This window comes from Varroa jacobsoni, unplaced genomic scaffold (genome assembly GCF_002532875.2).
Source record: "Varroa jacobsoni isolate VJ856 unplaced genomic scaffold, vjacob_1.0 contig00006, whole genome shotgun sequence".
NCBI lineage: Eukaryota > Metazoa > Arthropoda > Arachnida > Mesostigmata > Varroidae > Varroa > Varroa jacobsoni.
Genome location: NW_019214394.1, coordinates 78,186 through 100,684, shown reverse-complemented (window position 1 = coordinate 100,684; position 22,499 = coordinate 78,186). Strand labels below are relative to the sequence as shown.

Here is a 22,499-nt window from a genome sequence, read left to right as displayed (position 1 = left end):
GCGATAAAAATTAACAGGCAGACAAATATTACAATTATGCAAGAAAATCGTGCTGTTTTTCTTTGTTTTTTTTTTTGCCATTGAAATGTTGGCTATTTTTGTGGGTATAAGAGTTTCATTCACGTCTATTAAAATCCTTAGTATAGGATTACTATAAACAGTAGATACATATAGATAACTCTATTTAGCATTTTTCGGTGATATCATGCCAGTCAGTGAAGTATAATAACAGAAAATATTTTTTCGTCCCTTTTTCAATTTTCTTCTCTCGCTGGAATAGAAAGCGCCACTGAATCTCCCGTGTAAGTTGTCCAAATCCATCAATATCCATTCATAATCTAATCTTATAATAAAATAACAGTATGGTAACTATTTATCCAAATTTTAAATCCAAACAAAAAGCAAAGAATATATAACTGGCCCAATGAGCTGCGAATTCGTGTGGCACCACGTATTGCCAGCAGCTGTAACAGTATTACTTAACAATCTAACCATGATGTGTAGAAGTGTTGTTTTCCCATATATAGTTACAGTCAGATACCATTTATGGCTTGCTGAGAAGTGAGGCATGGCTACGCCATCAGTACCTTATATTTTTGCGCCATAACATACGGATCTAGCATGACTTTGCCCCACATTGAGTCGGCTAAGAATTCGGCGCTTTGTTTAGAAGATATTGTTTCCATCGTAAAAATGCATGCGTCTCTCAAGGATCACTTTTCTGATAATTGCCCCATTCATCATAAATAACAACTGGCGTTTGTCAGTGGGCGGATATCGCTTCTGATATATGCTACCGTTGCCGAACAATAATGCCGTAAAAACAAATGTCTATTTGTGTGTGTGTTTGTTTGTGTGGTGCTAATCCGTTGTCCAAAATTGGCCGGTGTGCGCGATGTGTGAAACTGTCGTAAATATAACGGTATTAGATAATTAGGTAACTACAGATTATTTGAGAGAGATGATATTACAAGATATACAAGTAATAATGATTATTACTATGAAATTATTCTGTCTGGTAAATGAACTAATGGTGTTATCGAATCTTAGAATGCCTTTCTTAGGAGCTCTGAGATTGGTAAAATTCAGTAAGTAAACCTCGCTCGCGATTGCAGACACAACTTGTAGTTTCTTGCACCACCCCTTATACTACTACTATGAACAATTGGCTTCTGTCATTATCACATACATAATTATCATAGTATAAAAATATGGAAACACTCATGATTACCAGATGAAAGTGTACTTTTTGCGAAAAACGCGCTATTCCATGGACCGAATCAGATCATCAAAGACACATGAATCTGTCGATGTATACAGACCTTTGCTGTCCTCTAATGCTACTGATGTCCTCATTCCGTTTACCGGCACCTGCCGTCGTTTTCATTGCTAATGCTGTTAAATAGACGAATCCTTGTCGTTGAATTGGAATTAATGATAGTAATACAACCGCCTGCCTGGCCGAAGCAATTGTACTTAGCTGCATTGACAAAGCTGGCTAACAGCAAGACCTAATGCAGGGCAAGAAGAAATCTCGGCGAGAGAGCTCGTACAGTGGCGATGAACGAAGAAAACGGCATCATCACCATCACAGCAAGGAGAGAAGCAAAGGAAATCGGGCCGACGATGACGACAGGCAAACCGATAGTAAACATCTACAACAGCGTCACAAGAGTCGTAGCAACGACAAGAGCCGAAGAGGTGAGCGTGACGAAATTATTAACGTTAGCAAAGTCGTCAGCGGCGGCCAAAGCTGTCGCGTGTTCAGGCTTCATGTAGTATAGTCACAATATTGTAAAATCATCTTTTGTCTAATTATAGTGCCGATTTTTCTAGATGAATCGAGAAAACCCCGTGGCGATGAAGTTTGCCATTCCGACAAAAACGTACCAGAGCAAAAATTTGCTTCAGGGGCTAGTAAACTATCGTTTAGCCCACTATGCGATGAAGAGCCTACTGAGGAAAAGGCTATCGATTATCGAGCTTCCGACAAGAATCATGTCGAGCTGTTGATGAAACTGCCTAGCAAGAAGGTCGTTCCGGGCCGATGGCTTGACGAAGACGAGACCCACAAGCCGGAAGCTGATCTTACAGGAACTGGCAGCAGTAGCAAAGCAATCAAAGCAAAAACACCCAATGGAAACGAAGTCAGCGCTTCGAAACAAATCCAGGAAGTTCCCGAACAATCCGGATCGATAGCCATTAAAGGCAGTCCTAGGTCAGTGGCGTGCGAAAAGCTGGTGTTTGCTAACCAACATTCCGACTCTTTAGATGCAGAGGAACGATTACTGAATAACGATTTTCCAAAATCGCTGCGAATCCAGCCAACGGCGAAAAAAAATTTCGCTCTTACGACGGACGCCGCTGTGAGGACGGAAACTGATCAGCCGGCAGGACCTTCAAAGGGCCGCTCTTTACCATCAACGCATCATCGAATGTCGTTATCACGCCAGTCAAGTTCCTCTCCTGACTGTGCAAAGATACGGAAGCTTCTCGCTAGCAAAAAGGTCACGTCGCCGGATACACCCTCGAGCAATGTCAGTGGAACAAGTAACGGAAGAAGTGATTTGCGCAATGGCAGCCGATCGCCACCGACTGGACGAACTGGGTCGCACAGCCGTAGCCGATCGAATTCGCGGAGTCGCACAAGTACTTGTGCTGGAGGCGATGGTATAGCCGGAGTCAACGGTGTCGGAGTACATTTCATGAACTCTACGACTTCTTGCAAAGAGCCCGAGTTGAGCAAGTGGGAAAAGAGCGACGCATTGCCAGCAGCCTACCGCAGCCGTTCGAACAGCCTTTCCAAGTCCCGATCGGCGCATTCCTTGTCAAGATCTCGATCCCGAGAACGATCTGGCGGCGGTAGAAGCCGCAGTCATAGTCGCTCTCGAAGCCGCTCAGGCAGCGCTCGTTCGAGACGGTCGAGGTCAGGATCGGGACGTCGTTCCACATCAAGACGACCGGGCTCCCGAGGAAGGTCAAGATCATACTCAAGATCAAGCTACTCGTCACGTTCGCGGAGCAGGAGTCGGCGATATTCCAGCAGGTCAAGGCAAGTTATGAAATGACTCTATTATCACATACCTCAGAGACTTATATGGATCCGCGTTATTACGCTTGTACTCCCATCGAAGTGTGGATGATATACAGGTTCGCCGTTGCATTCTAACCTTTTGCCAAGACAATATGAACTATCCTAGCAATTTTCCGCGGACCATGAATGACCGGCAAAAGCTATTATTTTTTTGATTTTGTAGAAGTCGCTCATACACTCGGTCTAGGTCGCGAAGCCGGAGTCCATCTATTCCTAGGAGGGCTGGTTCGCCTAGCTTCCTTGACAAACGTCGGATTACGAGGTTTGTACCCGAAAGAATACCCGAAGTCATTCTTTTCAGTTGGTACAATTTAGAAAGCGTAGCTGATATTATAATATGTCATATATCGTATACTCATCTTCTTATCAAGCAGTCGTCATTTGCACCAATTTGTTATTGTTTAGTTTATGCTACGAACGGGTTTGCTTGAATGCTTGAATGTCATCATACGATGACGGGTCATATTATTAAGTACTGTTTCATTTGAGAATGTCGTTCTATTAATTAGAGCCATAGTTTTGCCTTGATCCTGAGTTTGCATGGCATCTGTTTCCGCTTGTATAGGGCGCCTGATGGGCCCTCCTGGAGAAAGCGTCGCCGCCAAAGCAGTTCGTGGGACTCTCGTTACTCGAGATCGTCCAAATCTCTAACAAGGTCATGGAGCTCGACTTCGACTAGATCGAACGAGAGCAGCTCACGCAGTCGTAGGCGTCGGCGAAGGCACAGCTCGTCGTCAAGTACCAGTTCCGGTTATTAGTCTCCCCTCCAACGAGCAAGCCCATAAACAAAGTCTAGTCGGATCTATCCAAAGAAGTCTATGCTAGACTTCTACAAGTACAGCTAATTCACCGCTGTAAAGTAAATGCAGCTGTTTGTTTCTAATCGAGGGGAACGTCGGGTGTCTTTCAGCACAAGTGCAATAGAAAACAGTCTTTCGTGTCCATCGAAAATTAAAACGTGAACATTGTTTGGCTCAACTTAATTAGCTCATTGTTTCACCAAACAAGCTTCTCTTCACTATCTACTACTGCAAGCATGAGAATCTTCATTCCAGTTGCTGGTCAGCACAGCCTAAATCAACTAATGCCAAACAAGTTATGCTTCTTCTATCTGCATGAAGTTTTTCTACCCATTTCAATATTTCAAGTACGAAAAGGACATTTATGTTGTATAATCTATAAGTGCAACTCAACGGGCCAAAGGTATCGATGGCCAGTGCAATATTTCCATACGATCTCTAGTTCAATCCAGTTGCGGCTACGGTACGGGCCGATGCGGATCAAGTCATTTGCACGACCCTATGATGGACGTATGTCTGTTAATAAGCATAACATATTTAACCACGCATGATAAATAAATTGGTCACGTTTTTCCTGGAATGCGTTATTTTTCATTTAAAAAAACAAAAAAAAAAAGCAAACTTACTATTTTTGTACCACTACGTTAAGTGTGTGTTGTTTGATATTCAGTTTAATGATACGTTGATCGAATTGCCCTTGCGCTACGTTCGGAAAATTCAGTTACCTTTGTTTAGTGACGCTACCGGTAAGTTCTGTTCAACTTTTCAATTCTAGTATGATTTTTCGTAATGCACGCGAATACGACCTCAGTTTCTGCGAAGATGCGCACATTAGATTAGATAACTACGAGATAAATTGACACGAATATGTCTTTTATTTTTTTTTTAATAATAATAATAAAAATTTAACGTCTGTACCTTGCCTATTCGCAGAGGGCAAGAGAGTGGCATCAGGATAACTTAACTGACATCTATGTTGATCATTTCTCTCCTGCATGCTTACTTATCATGGCTACTAACTTTTACTACTAGTTCTTTGTTGTTGTCCTAATCTCTTTCGTTGCAACTGTCCTAAATGCGTAACAATTCCACGACAACGATTTTCGCCCACGCGACTCGCTTGTGTCGGCGGCTGACGCTGTCGGCGAAACGCTGTATCGGAAACCTACTTCTTGTGCCTGTCGTTTCTAAACGATTCGATGAACTATACCACATCGTCATGCACTCGTGGCAATTTAACGCGTGTCGGGACATCAGCGCGAGAAAGCGACCTGTCCCGTACAACTTCTACCGCGCTCGCTCCTATTCTACGGATTCTGAGGATGATTACCGTCGCCGCTAGGAGAAGATGGACAGAAGTTGAAAAGATGTCTGCTCGATGTGCACGGCAGCATGGGGAAAGCCGAAAACGGGCACCAGCCCAAGAACCAGTGAAGGACGAAAGCTTCACCGTAAATTTAATTGCGACCAAATTGAGTCGCGATAGATAATGTATGATTCTGTGTAGAATCCAGGCACCTTCACAACTAAATAAAACCGAAAAAGACAGAAACTCAAAGATCAGGCAATATGAATTCGGCTTCATGACGTATTATCTAACCGTACTCTATACGATTCTGCTGTACAAAGCAGAAAAACAGAAGGAGAACAGCAACGCGTCAAAGCTTCCTGAATACCAGCTAGACAAGATTTGCCAATTCGATTGAGGACAAAGGCCAACCTGTGGGATCTAACGAAGCAGATAGGTGACACGTTCGTAACACACTAGATAAACACCCAGAATAACAATAATGAAGGTAACAACAATTGACCGTACAAATACAAAATATTATCACTACGAGTGATCATTAATTAAACTATAATTAATAACATTCATCACACTGCTGAACCTACCAGAGCTGAGTCTACTCAAACTGAAAAGCCGTTTGATCACTGTAAATATTATGTACCAGGAAAAAACAAACACATTACAGCCAACCACAAATAATATGACAATAATACGAATATATACCATGATATAAAGCCACCATATTCGTAGCGGATAGCCTTAGATCCATGAGCGCAAAATTGAGTGGAGTTTTTTTTGTGTTTCACAACCTAGTCAGAATCATTCTAATGAAATCTAAGTTATTGTAACTTACGTTAAATAAATGTTATTCCATTGAGTGATGTCTTTATTCATAGTCTATGATACGCTAAACGCCTTCGGGATCCGTCGTGTAAGAGAGTCGCCTACGAAGCACCTTGCTCTTAGTATGCAGTCGCTGCATAGTTTCAAAAACCGAATTTAGTGAAATGAGGAGTCGTTAATTCAAGCCATGCTAGCGACATATCCCACCCGACAGGTCTGATTAAATCAGAGGAAACTTGTCGCAAACTTTTGCATTTCACTTCTTGTTTCGGGGAGGGGGTGGGAGGGAGCTTATCAGGACGTGCTGGGTCTATTGGTAACCTTTTCTTGGGAAAAGGGTAAAACATTACACATTATTTTCCCCTTGCGCTCCGTTCTGGTCGAACTCGAGCATCAGGTGCATGATATGCAAATGGCAAACCGGTCCTCCATGCCAGCATTTGCTTTTGAGTCTACCGGAAACGTACCAGGACAAAGCGTTTTGAGACGATTGGCCGAATCTTCCAAATCATCAAATACGAAACGCGAGTGCCGTTCGGCAGAAGGTAAAGGGAACGACGCCATCCGGAGCCGCAGTTTGAAGAGAGATCCACTCCCACTCATCTACTTAGCAAGCGAATAGTTGCCGTCTCGATTCTTTTAGCCCTCGCACTTGTTTCACTAAATCGCGCAAAGACTCATTACACGTAACGATAGGCTATGGCTCAGGTGGGTGGAATTGTCCTACTCGAAAATAGGATGTTTGCCAAAAAGCCTTATTATAATAAAGGCTTGTCGGCAAACAAAAAACATTTTTGGCGAGATTTCTACTTCGCATGGCTGACTCAAGTACAAGTCGTTCAAATTACGTAGAAATCGTCTCTATCATCACTATAACTCCGGCGTTTTGACTGACAAACTGCAAGCGATAAACTTCCTCAACGTGAATCCTCGAGCGCTAGCCGGAGGGCAGATTAACACGAAAAGCTGCTAAATAGTAATGTGTAAATCCGAATTGACAATTTTCTTAAGGACACGGCACTTGCCGGGTCAGATTTAGTGGCAGCATGGGCATACAAAGCTTTTCAGGTTCCGTTTCGAAATAATTCGTCTTTGCTGATGCTTTGCTTCTCACTATCGCTATTGCCGCTCGAAGAAGTTCAATCAGACGTGTGCCGCCATGATGAAATGAATAGGATTGTATTGCTATAAAAAGATCTCACTACTGCTACAGTGTTGTTTTTTTAAGTGTTTTTCTTTTCCTTACCTTGTTTGCGACTTGTACAAAATCTTTTTTGACATTTCGTACTGTACCTCTTCCTTTTTCGCCCGTTATTTGTCCGTATACAATCAAAGCCTCAAACTTCTTACCTATATATAGCCATAATTTCAACGTGGGAAATTTGGGGAGAATTCATGAACGAGAAAGAAGAAACACAGAGGAGCAAATACATAGAAGGTGTTTATACCTCTTAGCGGTACCTCGTAGTTCTACCTATGCTGACAGCCATTAGAAGAAAGAAAATGGCAATAGATAAAATTGAGAGATCGTTATTATTTACGTCTATATTCATACGCGTAAAAAGGTATCTACCGCCGTACCTGATGATACGTTTACGTTACTGGTGTACGTTTAGGTTATCCTTAGTTAGTATTATTGTGACCTGTGTGCAATGCAAACTATAATTGTGTGTGAATGATCGTCTGATGACGTTCCACTAATCTGAGCCACCTCTGTTCTAAGCATAAAACAGCTGTTTTGTGCTTAAATTTTTTGAGCTCAATGTCCATATGAAAGATTGACAGCCTGATTGCTAGAAGTGACTCTTTAAAAAACTTCTTATAAAATCGAGGTAAATACGACATATCGATCTGATATTCGCTATTTAAGCTGCAGCGTACTTTTACGAATTTGGCGCCATCACAAAAAAAATTTATGGACAGTATTAATTAAACCAATGATACGACTAGTTAAGTTTTGCCATTTACCCTTTCTAAATTCCGCATTGAAAACTAGTTTATAGTCGTTGACTTCAGACATTTCACGATTCTGCTCGGTAAGCTGAACCACTTATCAAAATATATAACATTTCAGTAAACCTGTATAGGCAGATCAGACTTAAAAAGCTTGATAGCCTTGCCCCGAAAAGGCACCGACCATCAACGTGTTCAGTGTTATTTGTTTCGGCTAAACATTTACTCACCAAACTCTCGTGTTGCTCTGTTTCTCACTAGCTCATATCTTTTTTTGAATAATCATTCAGTGAATCGTCACCTAAGTGGGCCCCTGCATTCCATGTATTTGTCAAATCGTTTCTTTAGTACTATCTTGTGCGCACTTATGCTTTTAAGTCACCCACTCTCTGCCTGCCGTTCGATAGTACGAACACACACAATTTCAGAATCACGTTCCGTACGTTAATTTAACTAACATCGATTTTTGTTATTGTTTCTTGCCTCACTATTGTTAGTGGCGTTGTATTGCGAGCAGTCCTATTGCTTGAACGGTCTTTGTTCGGCCATGCGGCCGGTTTACCCCAGCAGCGACAGCCCATCGGTCGAAAATGACGAGATTTGTGTGAGACAAATTGACCTGCGGCGGCTGACGTCAGCAACTCGCGTGACATCAGCGCTTCGTTGCCCTTTGTCTGTCGTAGCATCGGTGGTCACGTAACTTTCCGCGTAGACTGTTCAGCTCGCCTTCCTTTCTACTATCTTTCCTAGGCATCGAACTCTACCTACGGCATGTTTTCGCTGGAGCGTTAATGCTGTGTTCGACAAACGAGCGCACGTGCTGTTGGCACCGCTGGTGATGAAGGCATAGGCAATGAACGAACGAACGAGCCGTGCTAATACCTAATAAGCTTATCGGCCTACCTATGTCCTGTTTAATAACTTCCGCAAATGGATGCTCAGCTTTCGTTTTAATAATTCTATGTGGCATTTCAGTCCAGCTTGTTCCTTGGCAGTCACCTTCTACCGTAAGTCTTACTGCTTGTAATAGCACTGGTGGTCTGACCAGCGTCAGTATAGCATCCGAGGGATGTATCGTTTTCTTTTCTCGCCCATGTTTGTCAACCTTGATATGTAGGCAGCTGGGCTATGCCACGCTACTCGTAGCCGGTTGATAATTTCGGGTCGGAGCCAAAACCAGCCCTGAACAGTCGGAGGTATACACCCGAAAAATCAACGAGTACGAGACGACCTGCCAGCGCGTCGCCACCGAAGCCGGCCGAGTGAGAGCACATTGCTTGCTTCGCTTCTTGGCGTCAACTAACTCCACCGTAGACTTCTCGGCGACGGCCACACTCAGGCGTTACCATTTCCGCTGTCGAGGTTGTTACTGCCGCCGGCAGTGCGTCTTCATAGAATAGCGAGCGAGACCAATGAAACTCCGCCGACTGTAGTGCTTGTGATTGATGTATAGAAAGCCAGTGTTGTGCTTGCGACCAACAAGTGACTGTTGCTGCCGGCTTGTTTTCGCTACTTTCGACATAGACCATTTCCTCGATCTATACGCGGCGTTGAGTTCCAGAATTGGGCGCATCCATCGGCCACGGCAAGCCATGTCGGGTGCGGGTATCACTGTCTCGTTCTGGCATTACAGTTTTTCCTCTTCACTTTGTCATCAATGCGCCGTAGGTTTACAGATGGACTGCCAATTGAGTGTGCTCTAAGACTGTGCCCGGTATAGAGTAGCTGGAGAGCAGCGAGTTGCCGCCGTATCACAACTGCCATTTTCGATATCCATATCGCACGCTGGTGTCAACTTGGTTTTCTGCACTTTGCTAACAGTCCTTGATAAATAACACTGCGTATCCGTGCTTGTCGCTGTCCATTGGACCGTGACGGTGAGCTGTTCGTTAGAAGCCGGCCGTTTGTTAGGGAGGCATCAGCCAGGATCACATGAACAGTCATAATTGTAGCCTTGCCGAATTCTTAGCGGGACTAGCTTTGAAAAGCGTGTCCTATTCATGGACCTGATAAACTATCACCGAAATACTATTTTTTTTTTTTTTTTTTTACAAGAGTATTGTTTCTAATATCTTAAGAAACATGCTTTCGTGATACAACTATCAAGTGTTCTCTGTTCATATTCTGTATTGTACTGTGTGTATGTATGTGCGTGTAGTACTGAAATTACGTGACAATCATACGAATGGCGAATGAATTTTTGTTGACGTTCTAACAATGTAAAAGTGCTAAGGATACCATCTGATCTCATCCGCTGAAATACGGCCAGTGAAAAGCTGTTATGAGACAAATTCAGTTTTTTATGCGCTAGATCTGAAGAGTACGTAGAACACGCAGAGACAATGGCAGCTGGTCGAGGCGAACCAACATTGTTGCTTATACGGTGAGCAAACGGTAGATTCTACGTAAGAAATAAAGTGCAAACACTGCAAATTCTCTTCATACATTATCTGTGGCAATTAACGAAAAAAAAAATGCCTTTTAGAACTGAGATTAGCCCTCCCCCCCAAGACTAAAGATGATAGTTTAGTTCATTACCCCAATATTTTTCTGCAAAAGAAAAAAAAACCGTAATAAATTTAAGACTTAAAGCTCGCTTAATCGTTCCTATTTACCAAGAGGACGGCCAGAAATAGAAATTTCGTTTATCGCGTGTTAAATATTTCGTTGAAAATAAATTTACCTTTTACCACATTTAAAGCATGTCTATGTAATGGTGTACACCCATCATCTATTCCATCACCAATTTAGTGCAGTACTTCAGATCTCTGACTATTACATGCCAGATGTACGCAACCACTTTATCTCTACGAATGCGGTAAAATAACAGCCAGATGGGATACGTTTTAACAATAATTCCCACTATCCTCTATTCTATATATATATATAGCCCGCGTATAGCTACTTTTTTGCCAGACCATATAAACGATACCGACAGGAAGTAACTCATGAATTAGGCGAATTACCTCACCTTACTTAAGATCAATATTGGCCACTGTTTCAAAAGTAAACCGGCACGAATTATCAACACATAACAATTTTGAAGCAATTTCTTAGCGTCTCCTAATGATCTGTTCTATATTTTGTCTACTTATTTAATCGTAGCGCACGTCGTTGGCTGAGCTTAAGCCAGCGACCTTTTTCCAGCTTGTTTCTTCTCTTATTATTATATATATCTTGTTCTCTTTATTTGCTTTTTTTTCATAGTCTTCATACATTTTTATGCGAGTTCTATCTGTTACTCAGCATTGTTTCAGGTGGCAGGTACTCGCATGCAGCGAGTACCTCGTGTACTTCTCAATTTCTTATACAAACATACAGTCATTGTGTCATCATGCCTGATTTTTTTTACTCAAATCGAACAGCTCAAACGGAGTATCAAGGGGAAGGCCATAAGTCCACTGTGGCGCCGACAATAGCAGCGGTGGAATTCTTTGCCAATGATCAGATTTGATGAAAAATTATTGTATTTTTTTCCAAAGCCGTGTTAGATATCGCTACTTGTTTCCCTCGCATTAGCAAGTTAACTCAGCTCATCGTGTAAGATTCATAGGCATAGATACGTAAGCTTCGAACCAGAACGAAAAAAAAAAAACTTACCTGGTCCTGTCTGTATGTGCTAACTTTGCAAATGAACGTATCGTGAGGTGAATCTATCTACTATCAGCATTGTATGACTGTTTGTGCTGAGAGATACGGATTGTCCAGCAAACCATCGAACACGCCAGTGGTGCGATGTGCACAAAAAGGATTCGGTTCTAGGGACCGTATTGCCTGTGGGATTGTAAAGCACCCGCGTCATTGTCCTTTTCATAACGTTACCATTTCAGTGGCCAGCCCAAGCTAACTGCTCAAATGAACGAGTTAAATGTATGGAACAATCACGACTGATACAGATGTCTGGCATGTTAGTGTTCAAAACGGTACCAATATGCTTAGTAGAGACACTAACGTGGCTACAAGGGGTACTAAGGGCGATGGACGTTTACAAAACAAAGAATAACTGTACGGACGGCTCACACATTGAACTCTTTTTTTTTAAGAGTTTGTATATTAGATCAATTTCTTTTCTGTTCATTTCCATCGGAGTAGGAGCATCATGGTTTATGACCCATGGATCTACACAATGCCCACTGTATAGGCACGATTGCAGAAGTACATCCGATGGTGCATTTAAATGGTTTCAGGTTGGGTCCAAACGAAATGTTCTCATGAAACTTAGTGTAGGTCCTTTAATCAACACTGGATTTTTTTTCTTTATTCCGCTCAGTTATTTCGATCGTTTTACGTGTGTCGACGAATTTCCAATAGTTATATATATTGACATGGTACGGTATAGATTATATTGAGTATTTCATTATCGTGACTTTCTCATCGCTTGCTTCCTCTTGAACTCGGAGTCTAGCGTTGCGGTTTACCAAAAAAAGGTCGCCTAAAGGATTGATTCCCATCTATTTTATTAAACAATTCCTATCAAATAGAAGACTCGTATGACAATAGTAACAACAAACACAAAGCGCTTCCGGCTTTGTTTGACGCAGTGTCACAACTACTCACTCGAAGTATTAGAGTTGGTTCACTATAACGGCCACTGCTTTAACTCTCTTGGAAGGGCCTCGATTTGTCATCAATCCCACCGACAAAAAATTCACGTGACTTACTGGGTAAATGAACGATAGCAGCCACTGCCGTGAACGGTGATCAGCACTAGTGCAACGTAGGGTGTTTTTGCATGGAATATAATAAGCAGACGATACGTCTATGCTCGTCGCAGGTCCTTCCGTTTTCCGCTACCGAGCCCCACATCAACAGAGAATGTTTTTCCTCGAATAACTGTATAGTACCAATACATCCTGCTAGCACTGCCAATGTCCCCCGATGTCTTGCACTGTTGTGACATTGAAAATTGTCAGCAAGGCTGGATGGAATAACGAGGTAGAGAAGCAAGCTTCATTCGTTTACCTAATACTTAGCTCGACATTTGTGTTATCATTCTTTTCTTCCTATGTCGTACGGGTATTCCTTCCTATGTCTCGTTCATTCTTATACATTGCGTAATATTCATAGAAACCGAAACGCGTTGATTTGGCTAGAGATTAAAATCAGCCCTCTTGAATGCGCCCCCTCACGCTAGCAGTAACCACGTCACCAGTCGTTTAGTCGGTCAAACTATTCAATCTGCCGTGGGGGCTACAGCGTCCTTGAATTGCCCCCTGTACTCATCGGCTAGCCCGTTCCCAGACCCTTTCATCGGATTTGTGCATGTTTACTTTCTTTGTTCTACTACTAAGAGCCGAGCCAATTCACCAACTTTTTCTGAGAAGTTGTCACTGTTTAGAAGCAAAATGATTCCATCCTACACTTGACAATAATGTCAGCTTCCGTCGCTTGCTGTCGAAAAGAAACAAAAAACGGGAAGCAATGAAGGATTACTATATTGCTATATGTACGTATGCATGCGGATGTGTCTTGCCAATTCGTGCCTGTCCCTTGTTCCGCTTAAGAACTCATTGCTCGGAAGTAACGAATGTGAGTGATACAAGCAGATTCATAGGCATCACCGCCTACGAACGTCGCTCACGATAGCCCTCAGTCATCAATCTCAGTCGTGGATGATGATCCCCAGTTACTAGTCTCTCATGTCTGTAGTCCACACAAGAAAATATAGTATGAGGTATATAACTTTCTTCGTTGACACGTAGTGTGTCATATGCGTTCTCGGTGGGCTTCTACAGAATAGACAGCAACGCCTCGCAGTCCCCCCTATATACGAGATAACAATCACAAAAGGCAACAGCTACTTACAAGTCCTACATGAAATTTTGAACGACCCGAAACTATATTTCTCAGTCCGCCAACCGCTGATCATTCAGCCAGTGAAAGTTTACATTTCCGAGTAATCTAAAGGCTATCAGCAGCGGCGAGGAGAGGTTGCGTTGTATCGCACGATGTATTACAAATGATAGCATACTAAGGGATTGTTCGTTCCACGATTAGTTGGCCCTTTAGCGCAAAAGGTAACGAAGGCTTTTTAACAGAAAAGGTTCCGCTGGAAAACTCTGTTGCTAGTTCTAACTAGGTTGCTTACTACTAACTTGCGTAACCACATGCTCCGTATTCAATCGAAAATAAACGAGGAACTTCTGTTATTATATATTAGCAAAACTAAATACATATTACGTGTTGTTATACTTTAACATTTATTGTGTTCGTTTCTTAAAATTAATTATTTACCGATTTGTCAAATAAGGAAAGGTATTAGTCGTTTGTGAAGATATGCAGGGGGTATGAATTTGTTTCGGTTCAGTCGAGCAATGGCATGGTGACAAATGAGAACGTTCTGATTAAGTTTTCAGATGATAACTACCCACAAAGATGCACCACTACCATTCAGTGGGATCTTGGTATAAAACGAAGCTCTACCTAAGAACAGGGAACTGATTTAGCATACGTGTTACGAGGGAAGTTCTAATAAAAAGGGCCGTTTAAATGATCAATACTATCCAAATGACTGTTTGGATTATAAAATATCATCATGGTGTCTTCCTAATATTCTATTCTGCATTGACCACTGACACAGCCAAAGACGGATATTCAACTTGACCCCGACAAGCTATTTCATTATCTTCGACGTATCGCCTTTGAAGCTGCCAAACCCAAACTCTAAAACGAAAAAATCTTCACTACACAATTGAACCTTAAGTGTTAGCTAGACGATCGGTACGTACGAATCAGTGATGACTCCATTAACCTGTACCGCGTTCATTTCAAAGCACGAATTCCATAATGGAATCGTCTTTTGCCACATTATTGTTATTAATGCCGGCACGAAGCACGGCAACAACCACAAGCATAACGATCCTTCTTCACATCGATTCTTCTTATCATCCTTGAGATATCCACACCCCTCTCTGATCTCTTGTAGTATATGCGAATGTAAGCATATGTGCGAGTGTCTCTATTCGATATTAATGGCGTGAGAACTTTACTTCTTTGTTACCTTTGCTCAGCCTTCATGCTAGTTTCGGCTTTTTGAAAATCGTTCCCTCTCACATTTGTATTCAACGCCGCGGCCAGTTCGCTAGAGACGATCCCACCATAGCTATTGGAAACGCGACTATTTGAGTCGCTTCCGCGAGCGCAGGCGCCACAAATCACGTCGAGTCGCGGTAGAGTTATTGATAGTGGTGGTGATGGCTACAGCAGCCACAACGGCGGCACTTACCTAACAAGGACACAAAGGCCGACATATCCAATCGCCGGGCTCTTACGTCGGTCGATTGAACAGCACACGCCAAAGAACTGACTCGCCCTACTCGAACAGCAGATGAAATTATCATCATGGTCATCGCAGTCATCATCACCATAAGATAAATATTAGTGACAACTCACTGACCAAGTGGCAAGAGCTCGCGCGCAAACGAAGGGAGGGATCGCGCTCACCACTAGCAACTGAACTAGCCGCTGTAATTGGCGGAAGTGTAATAGAAGGCAGACCCAGATACAAACAAAGGAGCGTAAATCACCCAACCCAGAGGCTTTTGCAAAGATAAACACGCACGTTTCAACGAAGTGACGTTCGCGAATTGGTCTTGGCCGGTGCTCAGCAAATTCTGAAATCGATCATTTGTTAACTCGATATGTTTGTGTAGCTCTTAACGACGAACAGCTTCGGTGGACTCTGGCTACCGCTTACTTAAAAAGTCACCTAGCCTTTGATTTGAGAAACGTTGAAGTAAAAGTCTCTTAAAAACTATCGTTTCACTAATCGACTTTTGATCTTAGCAAGACATGAGACAAGCATAGCTCTTCCTATTTAGCTAATTATACTTGCCCTGTGTATGTTTACCCCTAATTGGTCAAAAAACTACGTTAGAGCGAGCCATAAACAGTCACTTTGTGTCACCACGAATTCATGGAATTCAGTAGAGACTTTATAATGAATTCCGGCTAGCCAGGCGTCGCCGTTTCTTAAGTCAGTTGACTTCAACTTGCTTGTTTGAACGATGTTAACTTATCGCGTTTAGCTCCGTTTAGAGCCGCGTTCACAAAGCTGCACCCCCCATTTCAGCACATAGACGACTGTTTATTGTACCGGAACAAAAATACGTGTGAACATATATTATAACGTATTCCGACTTCGTATGATATTCTCGATTGTAGATTTGGGCTTGTTTTATCTCAGTTTCCCTCATGTGCCCCATCCACGAAATCATGTCTGATACATTGCCCTCAGCACAAGCACATTTTACAGGTGGATGTGTGTGATCGTATTCAAAAAGTGTGCAGACGTTCCCCATACGTGTGTTTCAAAGACGCTCTTAAATTCATCGTCATCTGTGCTTTGCTCTGCCTGCCCGTATCGTAAACAAGCGCAGCACTTACTCCTAAAGTTGTCATTACCAGAGCGGTGCCATTATTACTGACAAGGTCAGATTAATTTAGCCACACTGTAGCTCGTACACTGTCTACGGTCGACTAGTAGCTACCTTGTTTTGCGCCTAAATGTGAAGTAAAGTGAATTGCCAATAATACTACGTAAGATAGGTAGTTACTTTTGTGGTCAACCTTTGGGTCCCATTGTCTACGTATAAAAAAATGGCCGACAGTGAAGAGGGGTGTGCGTGCTGTTGCGTGCAAACGTGCGACTGTATCGTCACGATGCTGGAATACCTTCTCCACGGCGCGTCGAGCGTTTTACATGGTATCTGTTTCCTATGTTGTGCAATTGCCCAAGAGGCATAGCCATGTGAGGATCAGCGGCTGATCGCGGAAAAAATTCGACGTACGTCACCGTAGCTATTATTTTATTTATACCTAGGTATCTTTATTTTGGTAGCCAAATCATTACAACATTCGGATTTGTTATACGCAGTATGTGATGGGTAGCACGTGTGAAGTCATTGCTACGTTCCAACGTTACTTAATTATTTCATAAGGCAATTATGCGGTCCTACATCTAGAACCTATCTGAACGACGCACATCAGTCCTTAAACAGGACCGAATTGAAAGTGTAACTTTCGATTGTTGTATTGCACTGATTCGTTTTAATTAAATATAATACACTAAATTCGGATGGCAATTAACTGAATTTGTTTTTTTTTGTTGACTTATGGGTTAACACTTTGTCTCATGGGATGCAGGTAACAGGCGTGATGGTTTGCGTCATTTGCTTAATGTAAGTCCGAATGCGAAGAAAGGCTATAACTAATTTAGTGAGCTCAAGAATCTATCTTGCCTACAATATAAAGGGCGATACGAACATCTGCCCATTATCTGTTCGAATCTAATAACAGAACTGGAATATTGTTATAATTGTCAAATGGATTTGTAACGAGCCTGCGTAGAATGAGAGGGTTACAAGTGCTGGTAAAGGCAGCAGGCTTTAAGCTCCTCGTCCTGAAATCGTAGATCTCAAAGCATGGCAACCTCCTATGAAGGCATTTTCAAAATCTCACCGCGAAGATGTCTTCTGTCTTCACAAAACATAAATAGCAGTCCTTCTTTGTTGTTCTGTCTGTAGCAGATAGCGCATACATAATTAACTACCTTCAATTTCCGCATGATTAGACTCTTTGGCAACCCGATTGACTATTTCTTAGATAAACAAATAAAGACCTTGCTCCCTGGTGCCTTTGCTCAAACAATGCTAGCGTTCTATAAACGGCACATCTAAATAATACGGTACGACCGTCTTCTCTTCAAACGGACATTGTAACAGAATGTAATGGTAAAAAATGTCCAAAAGCACCGACACATCAAAAATATGAAACTGACGATGTTGCGGTACCCTTCTCTGGGGCAGAACTGAACTCACGACGCGGTTCCTTGACAAACATGATCAGACTTTGCGGAGATCCGTGACGTAATCTACAGCGCAAAGATTAACCCACGTTTTAACATAGACGGTGAGCAGTACAAGTTTAAATTACGGCCCAGACTGCATAGTCATTTTTATAGTGTCACTACTAATGAGCCCGGCTGATTACGTCGCAAACCAGTCAGAAGACCACTACAGCTCTCCCAGGTTATAATAGTCTTCAAGCAAAAGAAACAATGAGTTAAGCTCAATTACAGAAAGTGCAGAGTTCGAACAAAGTTCGTTACAAATTTCTCACACGAGGTGAAACAGCACTAACATAAGGAACAGGAAAGCCCAACGACACGTTCATGTGCTATATATATATATATATGATATATATGTGTGTGACGAAATGTTTGTCTGTTGGGTTATATGGCTACTCTTTCTCAAATGCCTGCTATAATACATACACGGTGGAGGAAACAGTGGCAGCGAACCATAAAGAGCTTCACCCCGGGCGAATGTAGGCCTACGGCTAACGGCAGCAGCATCGGCTGCTTTGCTGCCGGTGGTGCAAGTGTCGGGCCATTAACTGATGGTTCTCTTCATGAACTATGCTCTGTCAGCCGGTTGTAATGATGGTTAGGGTGGTTTGCTACAGCTGTGGCTGCCGCTGTGATGTCTCTACAAACACCGCTGCCTTCGCTTACTGCTGCCACCGGCACGGTCGCCGCCATTGGGGAGAGGGTGGCCTGTATTGGTTAAAGCGTGAAGCCGCCAGGACATCATTTGTTCTCTAGAGCCGTAAAGCTGCTACGCGCTACAAAACATTGCGACTGTCGATAGTTGACCGGGACCCGCACGGCGGACGGACGGGAGGCAGCAGCACTCTGATATGCAATGCGCTCGCAAGGAACGGTTAAGCACTGCAGTTATCAGTGTTAATATGTGATCTTTCGAATTTTTCTGTATTTTACTACTAACTTGGATTACTGAACTTTGAAGAGTTCGATAGTTGGATACGATCGGTGTTTTGTGTACGCAAAGCGTTATCGATATTTATTTTATGTTTGCTTGTTTTGTTTGAATAAAACAGGTCTAGATGTATTCCACTGACAATTGTGAGTTGAATTACACCTCCTACAGGAGCTCTGGTTAGGTGCAAGGGTTGACAGAGTTAGAAAAGAGCGATTGAAATGCTAGAGAGAGCAAAATATCATCTGATTAATGACAGCTCTTGATGGCGCCGCGACGAACTTAGTACGTTGCTTGCGACCACTAGTCCTAGAGACCCATTTTACAGAGCAGTGAACGTAACAGTGGCACTAATCCGCCGATCCTTTTGCTTGAAGGCCAACCCGATCAGCTAGAGTAGCTAAACGTCTGACTTAGGTTAAGTGCCTGCAATGTTCCTGTAACTGGCTGCACCGACTAGCACTCTAATAGCCCCGGACACTTGTTGCACAACAAAAACTTTATCACGCATAAGCATCGTCAAAACAAAGCGCATAATAAAGATAGATGTGGTAAGAGAAATTGCCAAGATATCAGCGCTTACCAGCGTAGATAATATGTACCATTTTTGATCCTATCTGTGCAAACATTAGTCATCCCCATTGAGCGAGATTGTACAACAGATCGTACCCGCGGATCAAATGGAACTTAGTGCGTGATTCGAACGGGTGATTCGATTTCCCGTAGTCTGGTGAAGTCTGAAGTGACGTGACCATTGTGAGCTCTGACGCTGTTACTTTGTTGTTGTTGTTGTTGTTTCTTGACGGCTGTAATCACGATTACGGATGGTCCTGTGACATTTTCGTCTTTGGTGGTGCTTCTGGTGCCTGCGTGGTGTAACTGGCGCGCTCTCTATATGCTGATGGCGGGGCGTACGGAACATGTCTACTGAATTGAACCTGGCGCGACGTACGATTGGCGTCTCGTACAGGAACGTCGAGGGTGTAATGCACGTGAATCCAGACCTGTTTCTAGATGATAAGTCATCGAAGCGTCGAACGAGCAACATGAAGGTTTGCATACGGTGTTGCTGCGCACTGTCGGTAAGTACAGGTATATGTGAAGGACGAAGAGTGTTTAATAAAATCTAGTTCTGTTCATTCCATGTCAGTAACACACATTCTGATGAAACGATAAAGTTGTTTTTCTTCTATTACCGAATGTAACTATGGCAGCTAGAACGATTAAGAGCTGGGACAATCTATTTGAACCGCCCAAAGTGACGATCCATATATAAATATCGCTTAATTGGCCCATCAGCTGTCTCAAAGAATAGCACCAGACGATCAACCGTAGGAGAACCTTAGTGGGCACCGTACCAAAACAGCTCACTATATTTAGAGCAAGCACACGACACGTGACCACTGTCCATTGTCAAGATGACACTCATTTAACAGCAGCGTAATAGGCGTATAGTCGCATGTGATAAATAAGAAAGAGGAAATTCAGTAAAGTTTATTCAAACATCTCCTGTCTTTCCCCCTGTAAACCATTTTTCTGTAAAATAGGCACGGAACGCAAACCACTTTGCAAGAGATAAAACGTAGTTCAAAACATTCACGTCTTTGCTTGATAGGTATATAGAGAAAAAAAAATCCACAGCATAATACGGCGTATCTTTATGCAAAAACGACATCGGTCGCTATGAATGTATTCGCACGCCTGCGGCATAAAAACCCAACAAAGATACGTTCAGTTTAACACCGGCTCCCCGTTAAACGTAGTATACGTGCTTATGGGACGGCTTTGCCCGCGGGGTTTCGGACATGGTTCTCTGGGAGTTGGGTCTGTTTAGCATCTCGTTCTAAGCAGAATCGATCTGGAACCAACTTTGCGTCAATACTTGCCACATGACCTTAAATTATAAATGTGAGACCATTTTTATGATTCTATACATGATAATTGCCAGATAATGCGTATGGTACACGAATTATGCGATACCCGGGTGTATCGTAAGTTACTTTGCCGAGACCACAGCACAAGCCGTTTCAATTAGCTCATTGATCTTGGTTCTACCACCAGGTAGTTTAATCGGTGCCAGAGCGGCACCAGTCTGCTATGACTGGTATCATTCATGCAGTCACATGATTACGCGTTGGCCAATCACAGATCTAAATTGATGTTTTTACAGGGGGGACTGCGCTTCCTCCAAGATCGATTCTGCTAGTCTTAAGTACACATTGATAGGACAAATAAATAATAAAAGGGGATCAAGTAAGGACAGTTAAAACTAGAAATGTTCCATTTTGGAAATAATTAAATCTATCAGCGCTAGCAACGCATGCTGCACCCCACAGTTCACTCGTAACGTAAACGAAGTCACTTCTTGGTCATCCAAAAGCTATTGCACTCTACTATAATTCTCGTACGCTACCTCTATTGATAATACCGATATTATATTTGACACAGTCGAATTTAATCGTTGGTGCAGTAGGAATAACAACAATGTTCTATACGTTTAACATATTCGATACCATCATGTGTATTGTTAAAACAAGTTTGAGACACTTCACTAGGTGCGTAGACTTTTTGCTATTTGCGTCACGGTTCGTGACGCGTTATCCTGTCGAAGTTCGTTATAAGCCATTAAAAAAATTATGACAGCTTGCTGAAAGATTAGGGAGTTCGTTTACTGCGGTAGTCAGCATATGAATGCTGCATGTGTTGAGATCCAGAGGTCAGTGCATGAGTTCGTGCAAGACATCTGGTACTAAAACGAATAAAGAAGTCACCTGAAATTCCTCGCCAACTTACCACTTTCATAAAACAGAGCCCAGCGACCCCCTCTGGGGCTGAGAAGCATGACCCCACAGCAGACAAAGCTCGACCAGCCAAGTAAGAGGTGAGTGCGAAACATGTTTCGATAGCGTACCGTTCCTGATGTGTCAGACCTCTGGATAAATACAGGCGTATTAGTAAAACGGTACGAGAATCGATTATTAGGTATATTCCGATCAAGGACGAAGAATACGGAAGTGCCAAAGCAACCAATGAGTCCACCGTACAAGCTGCAGTCTTTTTCGGCGAGCGACAGAAAAGATCATTGCCAAAGTGTGCTACAATTGTCAATTAAAAGGAGAAAAGCCCGCATAAATGGAACACGTGCGCATACAAACAATTCAATGATCTTTTTGATATCCATAACTGCAATGCAATAAGTTCCATCAGGCCGAATGACGTTTACTTCCTATTAAACGGTAGCACAGGACTTCATTTTTGCCTAGCCTTATTTCGATTCATTGCTACAGTGGAAAGCTTTTGGGCAATTCAGTTTTGAAAGCCGGCCTATTAAGTAAGACGCTTCCGAATTTTCATTGCTTTCCTTCTCTACAGAACGGATTTTGACACTTGCAATGTTTCTATTGTCTATGTTTTACAATGTCGATTTGTCTACCAGTGAAACGATATCTGAACTTACCATTGTCATCATTATCTGACATAACATTTGAATAAAGCTTCCTTCGGCTCCATTACGATCACGAACAACTTTTTGCCTGAAGTGTATGGGTACTTTGAAGCTTCCCGTTAACCCCAATGCAGCTATTGATCTCTTATTGCATACGTTGTATGTATTATGAAGATATTATTATTCATGGTATTATATTCAGGACAACGTGGCTGAATATACGCATAAATTATTCGAGAATCCCGAGACAGGAACCAAAACTAGCAAGCCTGAGACTATTGGCTCAAAACTAGCTGTA

General features: G+C 42.5%; 2 protein-coding genes across 11 annotated transcripts in view; both read left to right on the top strand.

Annotated features, from left to right (window-relative positions):
• LOC111270557 (uncharacterized) overlaps positions 1–5,446 on the top strand; it is a 31,047-nt gene extending 25,601 nt beyond the window's left edge. For 3 of the 4 annotated variants that reach the window (XM_022850831.2, XM_022850834.2, XM_022850835.2), the window contains exons 6-9: positions 1,521–1,701; positions 1,837–3,052; positions 3,258–3,356; positions 3,660–4,515. In XM_022850831.2, coding sequence (XP_022706566.1) covers positions 1,521–1,701; positions 1,837–3,052; positions 3,258–3,356; positions 3,660–3,852 — 1,689 coding nt within the window. In that variant the 3' untranslated portion in view covers positions 3,853–4,515. Of the gene's footprint in view, positions 1–1,520; positions 1,702–1,836; positions 3,053–3,257; positions 3,357–3,659; positions 4,516–5,151 lie in introns of those variants that run through there. The other variant, XM_022850832.2, reaches the window with a different exon arrangement.
• A 4,336-nt stretch (positions 5,447–9,782) lies between these two features.
• LOC111270552 (multiple inositol polyphosphate phosphatase 1) overlaps positions 9,783–22,499 on the top strand; it is a 36,947-nt gene continuing 24,230 nt past the window's right edge. The window contains exons 1-2 of one of the 7 annotated variants that reach the window (XM_086972524.1): positions 9,783–10,361; positions 19,727–19,838. In XM_086972524.1, the coding sequence (XP_086828650.1) occupies positions 10,321–10,361; positions 19,727–19,838 (153 nt within the window). In that variant the 5' untranslated portion in view covers positions 9,783–10,320. Of the gene's footprint in view, positions 10,362–15,498; positions 16,764–17,122; positions 17,158–18,385; positions 19,839–22,499 lie in introns of those variants that run through there. The other 6 variants (XM_022850824.2, XM_022850827.2, XM_022850825.1 and 3 more) reach the window with 6 other exon arrangements.